Source organism: Cetorhinus maximus, chromosome 11 (genome assembly GCF_964194155.1).
Source record: "Cetorhinus maximus chromosome 11, sCetMax3.hap1.1, whole genome shotgun sequence".
Classification (NCBI taxonomy): domain Eukaryota; kingdom Metazoa; phylum Chordata; class Chondrichthyes; order Lamniformes; family Cetorhinidae; genus Cetorhinus; species Cetorhinus maximus.
Genome location: NC_135889.1, coordinates 105,052,110 through 105,074,972, shown reverse-complemented (window position 1 = coordinate 105,074,972; position 22,863 = coordinate 105,052,110). Strand labels below are relative to the sequence as shown.

The window sequence follows — 22,863 nt, the reverse complement described above, 5'->3', positions numbered from 1 at the left end:
TCTAGATGTTAGTGGTTATGGGTTTGGAAGGTGCTGCCTAAGGAGCCTTGGTGAGTTTCTGCCATGCATCTTGTAGATGGTACACACTGCTGCCATTATTCGTCAGTGGTGGAGGGAGTGAATGTTTGTGGATGTGGTGCCAATCAAGTGGGCCGCTTTGTCCTGGATGGTGTCAAGCTTCTTGAGTGTTGTTGGAGCTGCACTCATCCAAGCAAGCAGAGAGTATTCCATCACAATCCTGACTTGTGCCTTGTAGATGGTGGACAGGCTTTAGGGAGTTAGGAGGCGAGTTACTCGCCGCAGGATTCCTAGTCTCTGACCTGCACTTGTAGCCACAGTATTTATATGGCTAGTCCAGTTCAGTTTATGGTCAATAATAACCCCCAGGATGTTGATAGTGGGGGGATTCAGTGATGGTAATGTCAAGGGGCATTGGTTAGATTATTTCTTGATTGAGATGGTCATTGCCTGGCACGAATGTTACTGGCCACTTGTCAGCCCAAGCCTGGATATTGTCCAGTCTTGCTGCATTTGCACATGGACTGCTTCAATATCTGAGGAGTTGCAAATCGTGCTGACCATTGTGCAATCATCAGCGAACATCCCCAATTCTGACCTTATGATGGAAGGAAGGTCATTGATGAAGCAGTTGAAGGTGGTTGGGCCTAGGACACTACCCTGAGCAATTCCTGCAGTGATGCCCTGGAACCGAGATGACTGATCTCCAACAACCACAACCACCTTCCTGTAGGCTGCTGCTTTGTCAAATACAATACTAGAGACTGCTAGGGCAACCACATGCTGTGCTTAACATCAGTTTCACCACAAACACTTAAAATTTAATCAGCTGCCAAACACTAATGCAATATTTGAAGAAGTATTGATGTTTATTTACAAGTCTGTGTGGACATTGCTACTTAGAAACATGAGGGAACTTTCCAAATGTCTTCCTCTTTTTTCCTTTCAGTACGTGTGCTATATAAGCATCTTGCTGTTTCTGTATTTCGAAGTCAGTAATCTGTTGCCTGTATATAGAACACAGAATCAGTCCCCTTAAAATATTAAGAATATTTCCGACCGCAACACATCAAAACTCTCCTCAAGAAAGGTTTACGCACTTACTTTAACGCATCCTTCTGCTCTGCAAGTAGATGACAAAGTTCTTTAATCTGAACCTCTTTCGTAGTCAAAATATCGTCTTGTTTTTCCATCTGATTCTCAATCTCTGCAAAGAAAACATTTAGTTTTCATAAATTATTGATTTCCATTTAAGCCTGCTGAATTATTCACTTACAAAATCTACCATATATTTTTCAGGAACAATAAAACATGTCATTCCTGCAATCTGCACACTACAGCCATCAGACGATGAAATTAAAAATCCTTCCCTTTCTATCATTTTTGGTGACTATTTGTTACTGTCAGCATAAATACCATTATTGATACTTAGTATTGTTACAACTTTTGCATAGTGATTTGTTGCAGCGGGCACCTAGACACAGAGTGCCCAAAAACGGATGCAGTAGCAGATTAAAGAGGGCCCCAAAGTATAAATTTCAGAAGTTACGTAACTTACCAATCAGATCTTGGGGACTCCTGTATTGTTGCTGAAGAACATCATGCTTCCAGGCCCAGGCAATTGGTGGGATTGCACCAGGCGTGCCTTCAGGCCATTATCAAGACTAGAGGCAGAAAATTTAGCTACAGACAAACCTGAACAGGTATAGTGCACTTTTGTTGCACTGTTCTTGCCCACAAAGCAGGTGTGTGTGTGTGTGTGTGTGTGTGTATGTGAAAAGAGGGGGAAATTATAAATGTCAACAAGTTCACTTTTTTTAAAAGTTTCATGTGTTTTCAGGAAATAAATTATAGCTTGCAACATATTCCATATAAAAAAGGGAACAAATATTTAGAATAGCACTATGGCTTACCATTGCATTTGCTTATTAACTTGTCATTTTTGGTTGACTCCTTCCATGCTTTGTTTTTAATGCTTTCTAACCTTTGTAAAGAGTGAAAACAGAGACATGTTTGTGTTATAAAGCATAATGAAAACAATTATTGTTTAAATTATAATAGCTCCCACCATTGTAATAACTAACTGTAAATAAAGATGTAATCCTTCCCCCAATAAAAGGCCCCATCATGAAGCTATTAATGTGTATATTATTGGAAAATATTTTTCTTTTAAAATAGAGGTTTAGTCTGTGGGTGTGTCTTAATTGGATTAAAACTAGCTAGTCTGGGTGCTTTGATGTGTACTAGTTTTGAGATGTAAAAAGAGAGCTAGAGTGTATTTGCATTTTTTGAATACAGCATTCTAGAAGTGGGGTGAATTCTGGCACCTAACAAACAGAGACCAAGCAATATGTTTATATTGCTAATAAAATTGGTACTCTGAAAGGGGTTTTATCGTTAGAAGAGGTTGGTGATACAATGAGAATTTATATTCAATGAGCTGTGCTAGATATAACTTCAGCAGTTTTGTGTGTGTAGAGCAAAGGCAATGTGAGATCAAAAGCAACTGTAAGCCTCCAGTTGTCTCCACAGGAACCAAAGTGAAAAGAACCTCATTTTGAATTCGTACGGTGAAAATGCTTTGCCTGGTGTCTGGTTAAGTCTATGGGTTGCTGTTGCCTTAATGGAGATTAGTTTGTGAGTTTGTTAAAAGTTATGATCGTAGTAGTTTGTAGCCATGTGTATATATTTTACTTATGTAAATTAATAAAATGTTTAATGTAGCTTAATAACCTCTCGCAAACTGGTGGTATGATTCCTGAATTTAGAGTTGCATCTCAAACATAACACTTAGAATTATAGGTTATGACAGTTGTTTAAAGTTTCCCTCTGGGATTTTTTAAATAACTCCGCTTTACTAACTGCTTGGTCATAACAGGCCCATAAAAATTAAGTGAACTATGCAATGGAATTGTGATCATATATGTTCCTATTATCCTCAAGAATTAGAGATGAATGCTAATTCTCAACAGCACTCGCCTTTGTTAAAGGTGTCATGGGGGTCACTTAGTACTGTACACTCATTTATTGATCCACCAGTTCATAATGTCCCAGCTGCAATTCCAGCTACTGAACCTGGCAGCAGCACCAGGCAACAGACCTAGCAAAGATGCAAAAAGGATGCAAAAGTGGTCCCATGGCCAACTGCATGGCTCCAGCTGCATTTTCTGAGCCCTAAAGACAATATCCACTCATATTCATGGATCCCACCCACAGGCTCTGCAGTACAGTGGAACTGTTAACTTGAGAACTGTTGACTTTAAAACTCAACATTGAACCTGCCTTTTTAAGTGCATTCTTCTGTTGTGTGAGTTATTGTGGAGGATGCCTTTAAGATTGTTGGAGTGGAGTTGGGGGCCCCCTCCATGGTTGGCACTGTGATAAAAACATTTAGCACGATTACCAGTGTCTGGTAGTTGGAAATACATGTTACATTGGCTGCTAAATATCCAATGGATTAGCTGTATCTCGTCTTCAGTATCAATGAACATGAGCAATGTTGCAGAGGACTGATTAGGCGGAAGAAATTTGGAGCAGCAAATTGGCAGTATGAGTCAGAAACTCCTCATTATCTGCCAATTTCTATTGATGGAGTAAGGTCTCCTACATTATATAATCATCAGAGTTCCACAGCACACTGGATCAAACCCGCAACATTTGTGTTGCAGAAATGAAAGAGGTCTACAGAAAAAAGTCTTGGTATTTATATAGCATCTTTCAGGTCTTTGGGACTTCCCAAAGTGCTTTACTGCCAACAAAGTACTTTAATTGCAGTTATTGCTTTAATGAAGAAAACGTGGCAGCCAATTTGCATGCAGCAATATCCCACAAACAGCAATGCGGTAATGACCAGATAAACAGTTTTAGCGATGTTGATTGAGCAATAGATATTGGGCAAGACACCGGGAAGAACTCCCCCACGCTTCTTCAAAATAGTGCCATGGGCTTTTTCGCGTCCAACTGAGAGTGTGACAGAGGCTCGTTTTAATGTCTCATCAGGACACAGTACTTCTGGGAGTGCAGCAGTTCCCCAGTAACTCACTAGAGTATCAGCCTAGATTTTTGTGCTTGGGCCTTTGGAGTGGGACTTGAAGCCACAGCCTCTTACTCAGAGGTGAAAGTGCTAGCTACAGTTTGACAGACTGTTAATCTAAATTTAAATATTGGATGCAAGTCGTTATGAGGTAAATTTGAAGCATATTTTATATACCTGTCAAAGGCCGTGAGGTAGATTTTTCTTCCCTATACTATCTGTTTTCAGGGTCTGTTAAGTGGGGGACTTTGATGAAAATCAGCTTGGAGCCATTTGGCAAGCTCCCTGCCAGTTCTGCCAAGTTTGGATGGGTGTATTCAAAAGGAAATTGTGACTATTTCAAAGTGCAACACTGTCCCAGAGTCATTACAGCACAAAAGCATGTCGAATAATAAATAATGTTTGTGTCTTAATCAGCCATGATCCATTGCTGCAAGTGTCCAAAGCCCGCAGCAGCAACACTCCTTTCCCCCCTCTTACCTCTTAAGGCTAACTAGCACCGCCAGAATTCTGTCTAGCTACTATCCAAAAATATTTCAATTCGGTAGATCCACCTGGGCAGCAGTGGGTGAAAAGTCACCTCCGCACCTCAACTGCATTTTCCAAGGAATTATGATCAGGGAGGAAAATTTAATCCCTTCTTTCAATCTCTTGCAACTTTAATTCATATGGTACTCCTGAGGCTGTCATTAATCCAAAGAGGACAAACTTATCTAGCAATAATTTTCATTACTTCTACAGCTTCACAAATCACACATCATGGTAGGTTAATATATTTCCTGCAGTTCTTCACATTCCTCAACTGTTAGTTTTCAAAATTTCTTCCTTAAACTTTTAAATTGTAGTCATAATAGTTATTTATTTTTGTCCTTCTTATTCCAATCATGGACTTCTGTAAGCAGCAAAGCCTTTCTGCAGGAAGCAACCTGACTAATTCCATTTATGGCATCCCATTACTGTCAGAATTTCGATAAAGCAGGTTGTGCAGATGATGCAACAGCATAGTTGTCAAAATGAAAACCAAGAATGCGAGCACCAGATAAAAATACAATCATACAAAAGGTTAATGCCATTTCATGAAGCTTGTATCAAAAACTAGCTGTGCCATATTCTCAAAACTAACACAGCAGTTACATACTTAAGATCAAGCAGGAATGAAATACACAACAGTTTAACAAGGGCTGTACTTATAAATACATTTAATGGTTACGACACTATATGACAAGTTCTAAACTTTTCAAAAAAGTAAATTCAGGACCAAAAATTGCCACAGTATGCTAAAGGAGCGCAGAGCTATAAAGAGCAAACCTGCATATATGTGGTTCCTTCCAGGATATCAGAATATCCCCAAGCAGTTCAGAGCCAATGAATTATTTTATGAAATATATACACTGAGGTTATGCAGCCAAGTGAAAAAATCTTACGCATTTTCGAAGGCCTTCTTTTCCCGATCTAGTTGTTTCATTAGAATCTCTACCTCACCGAGTGCAAACTGCAGTTTTTCAGACTCCTTGAAAAGTAATGCTTTAGTCTTAGCGTGTTCAAGTCTTTCATTCTGTAAAGAAGCATGTCAGAGTTAACAGAATTAAGGCCATAAGACATAGGAGCAGAAGCAGGCCATTCGACCCATTGAGTCTGCTCCGCCATTCAATGAGATCATGGCTGATCTGATAATCCTGATAATTACTCAGTTGCTTTTGTCTCAAATCTGAATAGAACAATGTTAGCACTTTGAAATACGATGCAGGTGGAGTTCCGTTGAACCATACATTACAACCACCATATGAAAAAATATTCCAAAGTTTTCTCAGGTTGAATGAAAATAATAAATAATTTGGCTGAATAGGTGTAGAAGGGAAAGGTCAGCAAACATACCAGTTGACTGCGGGACGTAGATAGGCTAGCAGAACGGGCCGACAGGTGGCAGATGGTATTTTATGAAGAGAAGTGTGAGGTGATGCATTTTGGCAGTAAGGATAAGGAGAGGCAATAAAACTTAATGGCAGAGTTCCAAAAAGTGCAAGGGACAGAGGGACCTGGGGGGGTTTGGCAGCAGGGGGGGGTTCATGTGCAAGATCTTTGAAGATGGCAGGAGATATTGAAAGAGTAATTAGCAAAGCATATGGGATCTTGGGCCTCAAAAATAGAGTACAAATACAGCTGAACTTTTATGAAGCTCTGATTAGGCCACAACTAGAGTATTTCATCCACATAGGGTCACCAGATTTTAGGAAGGGTGTGAGGGTCCTAGGAAGGATGCAGAGGAAATTTACCAGGATGTAGCTAAGATCCTTTGTGGAATCAAAGTTAGGTTGATGAAGCTAGGGTTGCTTTCTAAAGCATTACAATTATGAGGTTTATTGTAATGTTTTGGAAATGTGTCTTTAATTTATGGTAAAATGAAGGGGGTCAGGTGACCCGTGCTGAAATCTGCTTGACAACAGGTCTGGGTAATGGAGCTGTTAAAGATTAAAAGCAGGTCTAGGTTGTTTTACTGGGACGAAGGTGCTTTTCACACTTACAAACAAAGTAAAAGGCAGCTCTGACACCAGTGGACAGACTCCGAGTCTTCAAGTCCCAGCAAGAATTAAGAAAGGTTGTAAAAGGGTATACTTTGAACTGTCCGTCTGATTCCAGGATATGATAGAGCCGGGTTATAAAGAATAGCTAATCAGCATTTCTACCTGGATACAAGGCCAATATGATTCATATTGCCATGGGGAAGGGTGCAGAGGAGGTCATTATAAAAATCGGGTTACAGGCTTTCCTAAAATATCACGGAATATCACAGACAGGTGGGTTAGTCTGTCAGGGTCCGAAAGAGGGAGAGCAGCGATAGGCAGCAAGATGATGTGGTCTACAACGTAGGACTGCGGGTGAGAGTTTGCACTCGGATTAGAAAGACCAAATTCATGAGGAGTTAAAACGAGGCTGGAAGATTTGCCTAGCTTAAGCTAGCGGAAGGAGTCTCCAGGAAATCTTGCACCATGAAAGACAGTTCTGGAGTTAAAAGTTTCAAGGCCGGGAAAGGAAAAGATCAGAAGCAAACCCTTGGGAACTCAGAATCATTTTGAACTGGGTTTTGGAGAATTGTAATGGATACCTGGTAGTGGGTTTTTTGATCATGTTAAAAGTTCTGTTCTGTAGTTTAAAGTACAAGTTGCCTATAAAAATAGTGTTTAGTCAATAATGCTTTTAGTCTGTTACAGTAAACATCCGAAAACATGAAATCTTGTCACATCATCCTTTCAGCTATTAACTGGAAGTTCAAATTTCTTTTTAAAAGTTATCGGTCTCTATGGAGACCGTAGCAAAAGAGATTAGGCAAAGGAGATTGAGGGGAGATTTGATAGAGGTATTCAAGACTATGACAGGTTTAGATATAGTAGACAAAGAATAGCTGTTCCCATTGGCTGATGGAACAAAGACTAGGGGACAGAGATTTAAGGTTTTGGGTAAGAGATACCCAAGGACGATTTGAGGAACTTGTTTTACACACGAGTTAATTACCCGGAAATTGTTATCTACAACGGCGGTGGAAGCTGACGGTTAATGATTTAAAAAGGAAATTGCATTGACACTTAAGGGAAATGAATGTACAGAGCTACAGGGTAGAGCAGGGGAATGGGGCTGACTGGATTGCTCAACAGAAAGTCAACATGGACCCAATGGAGTGAAAAGGCTCCATCTGTGCCATAATGATTCTATGGGCTGAATTTTCCCAGAATTGCACAAAGTGCGGTAGCAGGCGGGTAAAATGGAGTTCTACCTGCCGAAGAAAATGGCGGGTTTTCACACCATATCTTCCTGAGCCCACCTCATTATATATTCACTCCCGCGATTCACACCGTTTCCATGGCTCTCCATGGCTACGGTCTCCATAGAGACCGATAACTTTTAAAAAGAAATTTGAGCTTCCAGTTAATAGCTGAAAGGATGACGTGACAAGATTTCATGTTTTCGGATGATTACTGTAACAAAAAGACTAAAAGCATTATTGACTAAACACTATTTTTATAGGCAACTTGTACTTTAAACTACATGGCTCTCATTCACCCGTTCGCCATCACCCCGCTGTTGCAACATGTCAGCTCATCATCTTTAAAAGGCAGCTGCCAGCAAAGCACTTATCGCACCAGCTCACCACCGCTGCCTGGGAGACATGGCCAGCAAAGGCAAAAAGACTGCAGCCCCCCCCCACTTCAATGACAGGTCCCTCGAGCGACTGCTGGATGCTGTGCACTAATTATCTCCCCTTGCTTTCACAGGCACACCTGGGAAGCAACTGACAGAGTCCACGACCCAGAGCCTCCAAGCAAGCTTCGAAGAAACCTCTGAAGAGGAATCAGAAGGCACCCTTCCCGAAGTCCCGTCACAGCGCTCACCCACACCCTCCACCAGCACAGAGACGCACACCTCGGTGGAACCAGCTTCAGAGTAGCCTCGGGATCACAATCTGGTAAGCACATCGCACTTTCTAATCCACAGCCAGTGGAGGCAGGGACTTCCCAGGTCCCCAGCACTCGGAGGACTCATGGAGGCCAGAATGGTGCTGAGTCCGAGTCAGATGACCAGCCTCTGGACTCAATCATGTCACAGTTGCTGGAACTGCAAAGGCAAGCTAGGGAACAACAGGAAGGGGTGTCCACTGCACTCCTCAGATTGCAAGGCACGATGGAGGAGTCCGTCGTCTTCAGGCTGAGGTGATAGCGCCTGCATTGCAACGCACAGAGGTCAACACTGGCAGGATGGCAGCCGCCATTGAGACCTTGGTTCAGAATGTCACTCCTGCGTGGGCTTAACTCAATTGTTGATGCCATAGTTGGCCTCCAACAGTGTGTACGCAAGAGGGGTGCTGGGCAGCTCGATCTCAGTCCAGCTACCCGTTCCACTCACGGAATCAGCCAGGGACCTTGGGCACCCATAGAGAGGTAGATCCTCAGGTGCACGCTCCGGGGCCATCCACCCAGGTGACTCTGGGAGCAACCGGCCCATCTGACCCCCCCTCTTCCTGTGACCTCTACAGATCCAGCTTCACAGGCCGAGGAGGGTGCCACTGCCACACAGCAGGACCCCAAAAGCAGACCGGGGTGCTCCAAGTCTCAGCCCTCGAGAGGACACCCACCAAAGTCATCACAGACAGGGCGTCACAATCAGCAGGCTGCCTCCATCTCCGTTGTGGTGTCCAGGGAACACCAAGATGTAGCGGCAGTGTTAGGACAGTTAAGAAGAACCCATTGCACAGCCTGGGCACGGGTGTTAATCACTTGTACATAATGTTCACTATTGTCAATAAATTACCAAGAATGTCTCCCTTCCTATGGCTGCTTGTTCTGATGGGCAGTGTTCTTGTCACTCAGATGTGAAACCTTTCTGCACAAGATAAAAGGCAGATGTCTCAATCCAGGGCCACTTCCCTGTGCTCTGTGCTGACTTCAGACCACAGTGATGGTCCAGCCTCACACTCCCTGGAAACATTACTGATGCCTACATGTCGACAGTGCTGGTCATTGTTACCAGAATGTAGTGAGCAGGCGCCACAGAGTTCTCTCATACCTCCTGTGTGCTCTCAGCACCTTTAAGGTGGGGCTGGCCCCCATCACACCAGCATCTGCACCCAGTGATGCTGTGCACCAGCTCCTGATGGGCTGAGGTGCTGAAGGCAGACACAGCATCAGAGTTTCATGGCTGCATCTCTGAGATGGCCCTGACCATGGAGCGCAAGCGAGCTGCCCTCTGCCAGACAGGAGTCTGACATTCTCAGAGGCGATGTGAAGATCGATGGAGTGTCCTCACTGCATGTTGTCATCATCCTCCTGCGATTGAGCGACTATTAGGGCCTCCACTGCATCTCCAAGACAGGAGCATTCTCACAGAGTATTGGCGCTGCGACAAGACTGGAGTCAAACATTCCCAACTGCGAGGTGAGGATCTACGGGGACACTGCATGTCGTCATCATCCTCCGCAAATCTGGCAGCTATGAGGGCCTCCGAAGTGCACCTGCCTCGTCTAGCCAGTGCGAGAGATTCATCCCCGTCATCGTCACCACCAAGGACCCCCCTCACCCCCGTCAGTGTCCTCTTCATCGGAGGAGACATGCAACTCCTCCATCTCCTCCTCAGCCAGCTCCTCTCCCAGTTGCATTGCCAGGTTGTAAAGGGTGGAGCAGACGACGACGATGTGTGATACCCTTTGCAGACTGTATTGCAGGCTCCACCAGATCGGTCTGGAGCCACATCTTCAGCATCCCGATGGTCTGCTCCACCAAGTTGTGAGCTGCTGCATGAGCCTCATTATAGCGTCGCTCTGCTGCAGTCTGAGGCTGCCACACAGGTGTCATCAGCTATGGCCTCTGCAGGTAGCCCCGGTCCCCAAGGAGCGAACCTTGCAGTCTCTGTAGACCCTGGAAGACTGCAGGGATCTGTGAGTGACTCAGGATGTAGGCGTCGTGCGCACTCCCTGGAGACCGTGCACGTACCTGTAGGATGCATTTCTGTTGGTCACATACCAGCTAAACATTCAGTGAGCGGAAGCCCTTGCGGCTGATGGAGTCCACTGAGTGTAGCGATGGAGCCTTGAGCGCCACGAGTGCAGTCAATTGCACCCTGTGGGAATCCTGAGATCAGGGCGAATCCAATGGCCCTTGCATCCTGGCTGTCCCAGTCCCGGGCAAAATACACAAAATTGCATGCCATGGAGAAGGTGGGTCCATGACCTCATGGATGCATTTGTGGGTGGCAGATTGTGAAATCCCACAGAGGTCACCTGTGGAGTCCTGAAAGGAGCCACTGACATAGAAATTGAGTGCCGCTTTCACAGTCACTGGCAGTGGATGCCTTCCATGTCCCCTTGGCGCCAAGCCCTGCAGTAAGTAGCAGATGTGAGCCACCAGGTTCCTAGGCATGCGCAGTAATCAGCAATACTGGTTCTCAATCATCTGCAGGAATGGCAGGTGTCTAAAGACCCTGGGTGTCACTAGGCACCGACCAGTCATGGCTCGCTGTCTCTCCTGGGCAGGAGCCCCTGCTACCCCTTCTTCATGATGTTGCTGCTCCTGCCTATGCATGGCCAAGTGCCTCAGTCGCTTTCTCCTCCGTCTTCTACGGTCTCTGTAGGCCATCAGGCATGCAGCTAGGTCACCAGGATCCGTGATCCTGATGTGGTCCTCCTGCAGCATGAAAGAGAGAGACGTGGTTATCATGGCTGTACTTAGCACCTTTCTTGGCCCAGTATGACCGCCGTTTAATGCTTCCCGGAGAGTGCTGGTCACCCCTCGGATGGCCAGAGATGAATGCGCTGCATGGCTGACCTGTCAACCTGCGACATGGGGGACTCTGGTCCAAACCAGGATGCTGAGATTGCAAGTGGCTGTGAGCGCCTCCGGTGACTGCTACGTGGCCAGCATTGGTGAGGAGATTGTACAATGTGTGCAGTCCAACTGCTTCACGGACTCAATGTCTGTGCCAGGGGGTGGGTAAAGTATGGACTGCTTGGTGGCCCTTTGGTGCCTCCGCGTTGCTTGCATGGGCAGGCAGGCTAGGAGCCTGACCCCAATCATATCACTGTGGCTGCGCCTGATCTGTCTTAGTTGCTGAGGCATGGTCAGTTTATACAGGTGTCCCTAATACATGGCTACTTCCCTTGCTTACCCTACCCATCTGTGCACAGGATGCAGCGCCAGGGCAGCACTTGACCACCCGCACCACCTCGCCTCCTCCACCCCGTCCCCTCCCCCCAGCAATCACCTCTGGGGCTGGCCAGCAGTTGCTCCCGGACAGCCCCCACCCCTCAGCAGTCACCTCCGAGGTTGGCCAGCAATTGCCCCCGGGCAGCCCCCACCCCTCAGCAGTCGCCTCCGAGGCTGGCCAGCACTTGCCCCCGGACACCCCCACCCCTCAGCAGTTACCTGCGGGGCCAAGCATCAGTTTCCCCTGCCCCCCGGCGCCCCTAAGGCCTGTAAACGACAGGTGAGCTGTGGAGAATGCTGCTGCTCACTCACATCAATTCCCCCAAAGTGAAGGCCGCCAAGTGCACATCACCTGCGTGCTGTTGGGAAACATGTCAGCGTGCTACGTGGACGGATGATACAGCGGGGTTCCACGAGCCTGGCGGGATGGGTTTTTAATTATATGCTAATGTATTACAATTAGCTTCCCGCCGACCGATAGCAGGAAACGCGGCCCACCATTGGCGGGCTGAGTGGAAGATCGCGACCTGCCTTCACACCGTCGTGAATTGGGTCCTGCCATATTTTCTGCGCATGCCACCTATCATGCCTGCCACCAGCAGGCTCGGAAAATTCTATCCTATGACTCTGAATCTATGATTAGTATAGTACATTATTATAAATAAACTCATGCCTTACATTATTCAAACACACATGACAAATGCTGTAGGCACTGGTTTGAAGGTCAATACTTTTTAAAATCTGGCCCTGATAAATAAATTATATATACACGTGTTATAGAAACATCCACTAGTGTAGAAAAAATTAAGCACTAAATATTGAAAATATATAGGTCAGTCTTGTTAACGATTACCTCTATTAGCTTCAAACGTTCTCACCTCCAACTCCTTCACAACAATGTCAAACTCCTCTCTGCTTACTGACTCCTCTTCTCGCTGTTTTATCTAAATATGGAATGCATTGTCTTGTGTTAAGCAGTTTTGTTTCAAATATATAAAGAATTCTTGGCCCCGTCATCAGGCTGCTGAGCTGATGGATCAGAAGTCTGTAGTAGTATATACAGAATTCATTAACAATAAATTTGATTGTACAGCAAGATTGTATCTGTGATGACAAAAGAATAGTGTGACATGCTTTTTGTAGCAGTTTGATGCAGAATATAGAATAGCAGTTGTGAATGATGTTAAAACTACAACCTAACGAAAGTATCATCAGATTTTAGTAGATTATGAAGTCTGGTAGTCATCAAATATGATAAGCTGAGGAAAATGTTTAATGAATTGTCAAATTCTGCAGTACAATTTTGAAAAGAACAGAAAAGAGTAATGTTACAAAGAGTTAAAATGATTTGCAAAGTATTGGTGGAACTTTTTTTAAAAATAAATCAAGCTTCTGTTACTGCTCTCCTACTCTGATAGATATTGTAACCTACACAAAAAAGAATACACAAAGCTACTTGCTTTTATAGCTATCTTGTTAGAACCATCATCCAACCTGTCGAATAAGTGAAAAAGGCAAATGAAAAATGCAAAGCGAGAAACAAAGAAAAATATACAAAATAAAGTGCAAGAGAGGAAAAGAAAATCACAGATAAGCACCAACTGAGTGAAAAAATATGGGTACACACAAGGAGAGCGATACAAAGGTACAAAGAAAAACTTGTCACTGTAGTGTAGCTCTGACTTCAGGCCTTGAAGCCAGCTGGACTCCCATACTGTTCAGATTTTAGCTTTAGACTCTGCTTGATCCCACTCCAGATAAACAGGTCACAAAGTGTAAGAGTACTACTTGTTTGGTTGTACAAAACTTGAGTATTGTTGAAAAAAAGACAATCAAAAAAATATCGATGTCAGGGGAAGCAATAACTTTATACTGTATAAGAGAATGCTTGATCAGTTGGCAAGAGGACTCTGATTGGCAGAGGCGTTGCCATGGAAAATGCACCAGTTAATGGTGACTGAACAATCAACTGCTAAGCATTGTTTGAAGTTTAAACCAGGCAGCTTGACTCCGATTGATCAAGGCATTGCCCTGAGGAATGAACCAGCAAATGGCTATCACTTATTATGTTTAGCTAAAACAGGTGCAATGTGTGTGTATGTTCTTTTTGTCTCAACAGGGCCCTGTGTATTAATATATGTACCTTCCAGTACACGGAAATGCATCACACTGCAAGCCTGACTGACAATCTTAAATTGGTTGTCAGCTTAATATTTAATACAGGGGATTACTTGGCAAATGTTGTCCAATCGCAGAATCACATCCAACGTTGGACACTGTGTTTTGAGTTTTGCAAGCACAGGCTGGTTGGGTACAGTCTGTTCCGTTGCAAACAGCAAAGGGACATGCTGTTTGATACAATCTGCCAGTCTTCGGGACGCACGTCCTACATACCTAGCATCACAATGGCACTACAACTCACATACCACAGTACTCATTTGTGTGACAGAATGTCTTTTTAGCTTGATGGCAGCATTCTGTTAGTAACAGGTGAAGCTAGCTATTTCACACTGCCATTATACAGTAGCACCATGAGCGGTATTGGGCACTAACAGGATACTGCCGTCAAGCCAAAAAGGTGTGTAGGCTGTATATTTTGAACTCGAAACGTTAACTCTGTTTCTCTCTCCGCTGATGCTGCCAGACCTGCTGAGTTTTTCCAGCATTTTCTGTTCTTATATGAGGGCAGACGTGACCTCAGTTAAAACCAGGATTGCGTGCTCAATTCTCTGGAGTTATAATAGAGCAAAATAGCTCAAGGCACTTGGAAGAGGCAAACAATCAAAAAGACACTGAGCAGGAGACAGGCTTATAGAATTCTCTCCCTAAACCCCACTTTCCTCCTCTAAGATGCTGCTTCTTAAACCTACCGCTTTGACCAAACTTTTGCTCATCTGCCCCCCCAATATCTCCTTATCTGGCTGTGCGTCAAAGTTGCTCCATTACGCTCTTGTGGGACGGCCTGCGATGTTTTATGTCATATAATTTGTTGTTGATGAGCATTGGCGAAAGGAAGGTGGGTTTTGAAGCGCTTGTGACGACAGGCTGTCAGAATTAGAAAGGGAGGGGACACCAGCCAGGAGTCCGCCTGGTCCCCTCTGTCGATGATTCCCAGGGTCCCACCAAACCGAGAGGAAAAGGCCGATTCTCACCATTTGGCCGAAGCTCCGGATCTTTTGCTGTTGCGTGAGGACGACATCCTGCAGCTGCCGGTGAACCAGGCTATGCGTCTCCCAGTCCGCCATTGCCGGATCAACCAATCACAGGGTCCCTTCTATCACGGTGTCACAAAACCAACCAATTGAATCGAGGCTCATGAAGCGAGCCTGACGACCAGGTTGAATTTTAAAATTTTCAAAAAGGATCAATCTTTGGTTTCCACTTCGATGCCATCATTTGTTTAGCGGATGACGGTGTTGATATTAGTGCAAAAGTATTTTATAAACTGCCATGCTATCTAAATACGCGATGGGCTGCGAGACGAAGGCTTGGGCGAGTGGGGTAAGGCCCCGTTGCTGTGGAGCGCCATGGTTACAGGTGACGCAGGGGCTTGGCAACGTGCGTGATGACGTTGTGAGTACGTGTGTTTCGGAGCGTGGGCCAGGGAGGCAGAGGCTGGGGTAATCGGTGGAGACGGCGGATTCGGAGTAGAGGCGGAAGGTGGACCTGCCTGTGAGTTTGAGCGGGTGGAGGCAGCAGTGTCTCCCACCCCCCAGCCAGGGAACCATCATAGGATTTAATATCAGAATAAAGCTGTCAATATGCGGGGGAGCCCAGTAGCTGCTGAGCGGGCCTCAGGCAGGCAGGCTGGATATCCCTCATCTGGTCAACTCTTCCTCTCTCAGGTTGGCTGATGGAGCAGCAACTATAATTTTACATTGAGGTGCCTAAGGCCAGTCAGGAGTAGCAAATTGATCCAAAACAGAAACAGAAATACCTGGAAAAACTCAGCAGGTCTGGCAGCATTAGTGGAGAAGAACACAGTTGACGTTTTGAGTCCTCATGACCCTTCAACAGAACTAAGTAAAAATGGGAAAGGGGTGAAATATAAGCTGGTTTAAGGAGGTGGGGGGGTGGTGTTGGGACAAGCAGCCAGTGATAGGAGGAGATAACCAAAATATGTCACAGACAAAAGAACAAAGAGGTGTTGAAGGTGGTGATATTATCTAAAGGAATGTGCTAATTAAGAGTGGAGAGCAGGACAAGCAAGGTACAGATAGCTCTAGTGGGGGTGGGGTGAAATAAGACTAAAAGGGCATAAAAGGTATAGATAAACGATGGGTGGAAATACATTTAAAAATAATGGAAATAGGTGGGAAAAGAAAAATCTATATAAATTATTGGAAAAAACAAAAAGGAGGGGGGAAAAAATGGAAAGGGGGTGGGGATGGAGGAGAGAGTTCAAGATCTAAAATTGTTGAACTCAATATTCAGTCCGGAAGGCTGTAAAGTGCCTAGTCGGAAGAGGAGGTGCTGTTCCTCTAGTTTGCGTTGAGCTTCACTGGAACAATGCAGCAGGCCAAGGATGGACATGTGGGCAAGAGAGCAGGGTGGAGTGTTGAAATGGCAAGCGACAGGGAGGTCTGGGTAATGCTTGCGGACAGACCGAAGGTGTTCTGCAAAGCGGTCACCCAGTCTGCGTTTGGTCTCTCCGATGTAGAGGAAACCGCATTGGGAGCAAAGACTGCAGTAGACTAAGTTAAGGGAAGTGCAAGTGAAATGCTGCTTCACTTGAAAGGAGTGTTTGGGCCCTTGGACGGTGAGGAGAGAGGAAGTGAAGGGGCAGGTGTTGCATCTTCTGCGTTTGCATGGGGAGGTGCTGTGGGAGGGGGTTGAGAAGTAGGGGGTGATGGAGGAGTGGACCAGGGTGTCATGGAGGGAACAATCCCTACGGAATGCCGCCAGAGAAGATGTGTTTGGTGGTGGCATCATGCTGGAGTTGGCGGAAATGGCGGAGGATGATCCTTTGAATGCGGGGGCCGGTGGGGTGATAAGTGAGGACAAGGGGGACCCTATCATGTTTCTGGGAGGGAGGAGAAGGCGTGAGGGCGGATGCGCGGGAGATGGGCCGGACACAGTTGAGGGCCCTGTCAACTACCGTGGGTGGAAAACCTCGGTTAAGGAAGAAGGAGGACATGTCAGAGGAACTGAGCTGTAGTCGAGGTAGCTGTGGGAGTCGGTAGGCTTGTAATGGATATTGGTGGACAGTCTATCACCAGAAATTGAGACAGAGAGGTCAAGGAAGGGAAGGGAAGGGAAGTGTCAGAGATGGACCATGTGAAAATGATGGAAGGGTGGAGATTGGAAGCAAAATTAATAAATTTTTCCAGGTCCCGACGAGAACATGAAGCAGCACCGAAGTAATCATCGATGTACTGGAGAAAGAGTTGTGGGAGGGGGCCGGAGTAGGACTGGAACAAGGAATGTTCCACATACCCCATAAAGAGACAGGCATAGCTGGGGCCCATGTGGGTACCCATAGCCACACCTTTTATTTGGAGGAAGTGAGAGGAGTTTAAGGAGAAATTGTTCAGTGGGAAGGGACTGGACAAGGGGAGAGAGAAGGGAGTCAAGATAACGAGAAATGAGTTCCATGGGGCAGGAACAGGCTGACACAATCAGTCTGCCGGGACAGTTCTGTTTGTGGATTTTGGGTAGGAGGTAGAAGCAGGCCGTCCGAGGTTGGGCGACTATCAGGTTGGAAGCTGTGGGAGGAAGATCTCCAGAGGAGATGAGGTCAGTGACAGTCCTGGAAACAATGGCTTGATGTTCACTGGTGGGGTCATGGTCCAGGGAGAGGTAGGAGGAAGTGTAGCAAATTGATCCTCCTGTTTCTCATCTACATGCTGCCCCTCGGCGGTATTTTCTGAAGGCACAGCATTAGGTTGCAGATGTATGCTGACGACACCCGGCTCTACCTCACCAACCTCCTCCCTTGACTCAGCCGGAGCAGAAATGTTCACCAGTTAGACATTGGGAAGACTGAAACCATTGTTACCGAAACCATTGTTTTCAGCCCCTTGCTCCAAACTCTGTTCCCCAGCTCTCCACTCCATCCATCTCCCTGGCAGCAGGTGAGATGGCGGCATAGTCATAATGTCACTGGACTAGTAAACCAGAGGCCCAGGCTAATGCTCTGGGGGCATGGGTTCAAAACCCACTGTGGGATTTAAATGCAATTAATTCATAATTTTAAAAAAAACTAGAATTGTAAGCTAGTCTCAGTAATACAAACATATGAAATAGGGGCAGAAGTAGGTCATTTGGCCCCTCGAGCTTGCACCACCATCCAATAAGCTCCTGGCTGATCTGTTTGTGTTTCAAGTTCCACTTTCCCATCTACCCTGATAACTTTTAATTCCCTTGCCTAACACAAATCTATCCATCTCTAGAGGCCTTAAAAATATTCAGTCACCCTGCCTTCTGAGGCAGAGTGTGTAATAAAAGCAAAATACTGTGGATGCTGGAGATCTGAAATGAAAAAAGAACATGCTGGAAAAACTCAGCAGGTATGGCAGCATCCATGGAGAGAGAAAAACAGTTAGCGTTTCAAGTCCAATATGCCACTTCATTGGAGTAATAGTGACCATGGAACTGTCATCAATGGCCATAAAAACCCATCTAGTCCTTTTGGGAAGGAAATCTGCCATCCTCACCTGGTCAGACCTACATGTGACTCTAGATATCATTCACTCTTTACAGCCCTCTGAAATGGCCTAGCAAGCTACTCAGTGGGAGCAATTAGGGATGGGCAACAAATGTTGGCCTTGCCAGTGATGTCACGTTTCCTGAAAGAATTTTTAAAATATTTGTGATTAAGTCAGTTAGCAAACTTGGTGTCACATTCGAAGATGAACGTCTGACCTTGTATTTGTGCCATAATATCACCTGACTTCATCTGTCTCAGCTCACCTGCTGCTGAAACCCTTACCCATGCCTTCATTACCTTTAGACTTGACTATTCAAATGCACTTTTGGCTCGTCTCCCACATACTAATCTTTGTAAGCATTATAAAGGTCATTCAAAACTCTGCTACCTATTTCTCAACTCGCACCAAGCCTCGTTTCCCTTTCACCCCGTGCTCACTGACCTACATTGGTTCCCGGTCAATCAACATCTTGACTTTAAAATTCTCTTCCTTGTTTTCAAATCTCTTCATGGCTTCACCCCTCCCTATCTCTGTAATCTCTTCCAGCCTCACAACCCTCTGAGATATCTGCACTGCTCTAATTCTGGCCTTTAATCACCAACACCAATTTTAATCATCATTGGTGGCTATGCCTTCTTTTATCTTGGCCCTAAGCTCTAGAATTCCCTCCCTGCCCCTCTCCACCCCTCTATCTCGTTTTCCTTCTTTAAGACACTCCTTAAAACCTGCCTCTTTGATCAAGCTTTTAGTCATCTTGCCTAATATCTCCTTATGTGGCTCAATGTCACGTTTTCTTCTATAATCCCCCTGTGATGTACCTTTTATTCAGTTAAAGCACGATATCAATAGAAGTTGTTGTTGATTGAATCGCTCCTTTGTAACAATGAATCCGACATTGAGTTGATATATACTCCATGATCTGTTCTGGATGAATGTGGTTATGCACTGGAGAGTTGTTAATGTTTCCATTTGTGTATCATGTATGTGTACCTGCCATGGTTTAAGTGGATGTGGTTTAGGGTTTGCTCATTAGCTTTGTGGAAGATTGAAGTTGAGGTTCTTCTGTGTCGGATCGTTCACAAGGTGTTTGTGACTTCTCCTGAGCTCCATTTGGCCTTTCAGGTTGATATCACATTGTGAAAGGTTAAGTGTGTAGGTCCCAAGGGGCTTGCATGACTTTAAGTGGTGTAGAGGAAGTTGCCTAGGTCAAGGAGGATGGATGTTTGTTTCGTTCAATTCATTGGACTTCCCAGATGATTCTGCGAATGGATGGGAGCAATGTGTGACAACACAGCAGTCAGGGTGTTGAAGTGGACTTGAGGGTTCCAGTGAATCACCACATTGCAGTGTTCAGTTGGGCATCAACAAGTGGAATATGGCTGTTTCTGGTCCACACCATTACATAGTACTTGGCTACATGGTATAAGAGGCTCATCACTAATGTCCAAAGCATTGATGCTGATGCTCCCCAGTTTCTGGACCAGATTGACCTTTTCTTCATTTCAGCTAGCCCCACTACCTACCCCCACTTTTTCCCATCACCCTGCAAATCTATTCTCTTCAGATAATCATCCAATTCCCTTTCAAAGTTCATGAATGAATCTTGTCTCCACCACACACTCAAGTCGGGATTCCATTCCAGATCCTAACCACTTGCTGCGTAAAAATGTTTTCGCTCAAGTCACCTCTGGATCTTTTGCTAATTACCTCAACTCAGTGTCTGCTGGTTCTCAACCCTTCTGCCAATGGGAACAGTTTCTCCCTATCTACTTTATCCAGTCTCTGCAAGATTTTAAACACCTCTATTAAATCCTCACTTCTTGAAGGAGAACAGACTCAGCTTCTCCAGTCCAGCCGTAGACATTGAAAAGCATTGGCACAAGTGCTGAGGTTTGTGCCAGTCTGTTGTTGAGGAACTGGGACAAGACAATTTTGTCAGCCAAATGGACACAAAGCTGCCTATTGCCCAGCACCATCCAAAGCAGACTTGGTATTTTGAGACAGGGATGGTCCTGGCGAGCTTCAGCATTAGCCCTTTAACCTAGACCATCTCGTAGGCTGATGGCAGGCTGTGCCAACCTTTGATTTCTTCGGGAATCCCTCTCAATGTACATTGCAAGGGCCAAAGCTTGAACACAGAAGCTGTAATGAAATTGGAATCCTGCTCAACCTTTTTGGGTTGATTGACTCAATAACAGTGCTGATTCATAGTTGGTATATGGGAGTGATATCTGTCTATAGCTCCCGGGATGTTGGTCGGCTTGCTTGGTTTGGGTAAAACAATGACCATTGCCGCCTGGATATTTTTGTGATGCATCCGGGTTCTATGGTATTGATGTACAGTTTCGCCAGCTGAGTCAATGAATAAATGCTAGGAAGATGCCCTCCCTTCATTGAGACTAACCACTCCTTCCTTTTATCTGAGCTGATGGCAGTGGGGTCTTGGGGAGGGATTGAGATCATTGTTCAGTGAAGCTAATGATGGATCTCTCACCTGGTGTTATTGTTAAGTGATCTTTTCACAATCTGTGAGCTGTATGACTGGTTGTGCTGCTGGAGCAGGCCCTGCATCACCTTTGTCCATTTTTCCTGGAAACCCTGGGACATTCTCTTTTTGGCAGCAGCGGCAAGGCAAGCAAACCAATGTGTCCTGTGTCCTGCACCCTGTGTCACTGGGATGTGGATCACCACTTTCTCAATCTTGGCTGGGCACCACTATGGGTTTTGTTTCGACAGAATCACTTGGATTTCGATGCCAACTTGGTGGATGATGGGGTGATGTTGGCATCAGGGAAATTGGGAAGTATTTTGCCGGCTGCATGAAACATGCTCCTACTTTGATCTTTGGAAAAGAAGGTGAGGTCCTCAATAGTCAGTGAGCAGAGTGGAAAGTTGTTTGGAATCAAAGACTGGTTGTAGATCTCAGTTGAGACCCAGTCTGAGAGGTCTTCACTATCGGCTTCACTTGCTTCGTAGCCCCATATAGCGTAGCGGCTGTTAAAAGTGCCAGTGTATTGGGCTGCCATTGACCCTCTGGAAGCACTAGCTTTAGCCATTTTGAATTAATAGTTTTGGATGTGCTAATAATGTGCAGCTCCCCTGTTTTGATGGTGCTGTTGTAGGTGATTTTTTTTTCTTCAGTTGAGGCATTCAAACCTGTGACGGTGTTCTGCATGTTTATGATTAGGTCATATTTTGGGTGGTAGTGGGTAGTGGTTAGTGGTAAGATTAGATTTGTGAACATAGTAACAGCTGACCTGGTGGTCATTTAAAACATGGGTTTCTTGGCGCGTGAGAGCATCAATGTTATGTCTCTTCAACATGTTGCTGAGATATTCACAGTAGTCTTGAGTTGGAAGATCCTTGTTCCAGACCTATTGGGTGTGTTGCTTGGCCTGAAAGCGGGCTGCAATAATGGCTTAAGTTGTTACTTTGAAGACTGGGATCATTGATCAATCACTGGTTTGATGACATTAATCATGGTTTGTAACTTAACAGAGTGGATCATGCGAAGGCTGCAATCTTGCACTTGTCAACAGTGAGCAAAGCCTTGGGGGTGGGTATCAAACCAGCTGGACTGATGCTTTCACTCTGACAGGTTCCAGTCCCCAAAGGTATTTGCTCCCATCCCCTCACCACCTCCGAACTCCCTGGAACTCTCACCCTGAATGTTGTGTAACCAGTGATTACATTAACCTTGTCCTTGATCAGCCAGCTCCAGTGTGGTTTTGCTTGCCAGTTATTTTGGAAGCTAGTGCTGAAGCCAGTGTTTTTTTTTAAAAAGAGAGAAAAATATAGTTTGTTTGGGACCAGATCTACAGTTGGAGAATATTGTTATATTAGCATTGCGCTGAATGTAAAAGAATTAGAAATTGAGGTTCAGAATCACCCACTGCTGTAAACAAACACTCGTGCATACTTGGAATGTTAGCTTCAAAATCTGTATGAGTTTTGTTAATAAGTGACTTTTTAAAAAGCAATATTGATGAAGTCGTTTTTGAATTTGAAATGAGTAGTAGGAGTTGTTTACCTTGGGCCACTTGACCAAAACATTTGCTTTCAGATTGCCAGTATCAACAGCAGTGGCTTTGAAACCCATGATCTTTATGGTGATCTAAGTAGCTGTGTGACCAGTATTTTCCTGTTCATCTGAAGGGGGCAGGAGGTGCTAGCTGCCCTGTTGGTTGGGAAAAACGACAGCTGTCAAATTTATCATTTGTTTGTTCTTCAGAATAAGGATGACTGTTCTGCCCTCTCCTTTACCTGCCAAGATGTTTTTTTTATAATTTGTAATGCTTTAATTTTGAGCATTAAAAAGATGGTGGGATGGATGAAAAACAAATTTGAATTGCTCTTAAGTGTCTGACAAACTTGAATAACAAGAGTTTCCACAATTCTTTTGGTTACTTTTCAATGTGTATCTCTATATTTTGGCAAATGGGATTGTTTCTCTCTTAAGACTAATATTCTTTTT

At 45.0% G+C, this 22,863-nt stretch overlaps 2 protein-coding genes across 6 annotated transcripts in view; one reads left to right on the top strand and one right to left on the bottom strand.

The window, feature by feature from the left end:
• Nucleotides 1-22,863, top strand: part of mmadhcb (metabolism of cobalamin associated Db) — a 79,681-nt gene that overhangs the window by 22,943 nt on the left and 33,875 nt on the right. The window contains exon 1 of one of the 4 annotated variants that reach the window (XM_078552538.1): nucleotides 15,295-15,411. The exons of 2 other annotated variants lie outside the window; for them this stretch is intronic. The gene's annotated coding sequence lies outside the window, so the exon portion shown is untranslated. Of the gene's footprint in view, nucleotides 1-15,294; nucleotides 15,412-15,444; nucleotides 15,469-22,863 lie in introns of those variants that run through there. One more of the 4 variants, XM_078552539.1, reaches the window with a different exon arrangement.
• LOC144686808 (spermatogenesis-associated protein 24-like) lies at nucleotides 869-15,049 on the bottom strand. 2 transcript variants are annotated; one of them, XM_078552540.1, is made up of 6 exons: nucleotides 14,892-15,049; nucleotides 12,618-12,683; nucleotides 5,476-5,606; nucleotides 1,932-2,002; nucleotides 1,123-1,225; nucleotides 869-1,025 (listed from the first exon to the last, which is right to left on the bottom strand). In XM_078552540.1, exons 1-6 carry the CDS (start codon nucleotides 14,982-14,984, stop codon nucleotides 914-916), a joined length of 576 nt encoding a protein of 191 aa, XP_078408666.1. In that variant the 5' UTR covers nucleotides 14,985-15,049; the 3' UTR covers nucleotides 869-913. The 2 variants fall into 2 exon arrangements, with proteins under 2 accessions (XP_078408666.1, XP_078408667.1); XM_078552541.1 differs by lacking the exon at nucleotides 14,892-15,049 and adding an exon at nucleotides 14,610-14,855.

Bases quoted from the DNA above. Each gene is read 5' to 3' on its own strand.
- LOC144686808 (XM_078552540.1), bottom strand. From the start codon at position 14,984: ATGGCGGACTGGGAGACGCATAGCCTGGTTCACCGGCAGCTGCAGGAT. The intron at 1,226-1,931 runs GTAAGCCATAGT...TTTTCTTTGCAG, and splicing joins GTTAATAAGCAAATGCAATG to AGATTGAGAATCAGATGGAA. The intron at 1,026-1,122 runs GTAAGTGCGTAA...TTCTATATACAG, and splicing joins GAGCAGAAGGATGCGTTAAA to GCAACAGATTACTGACTTCG.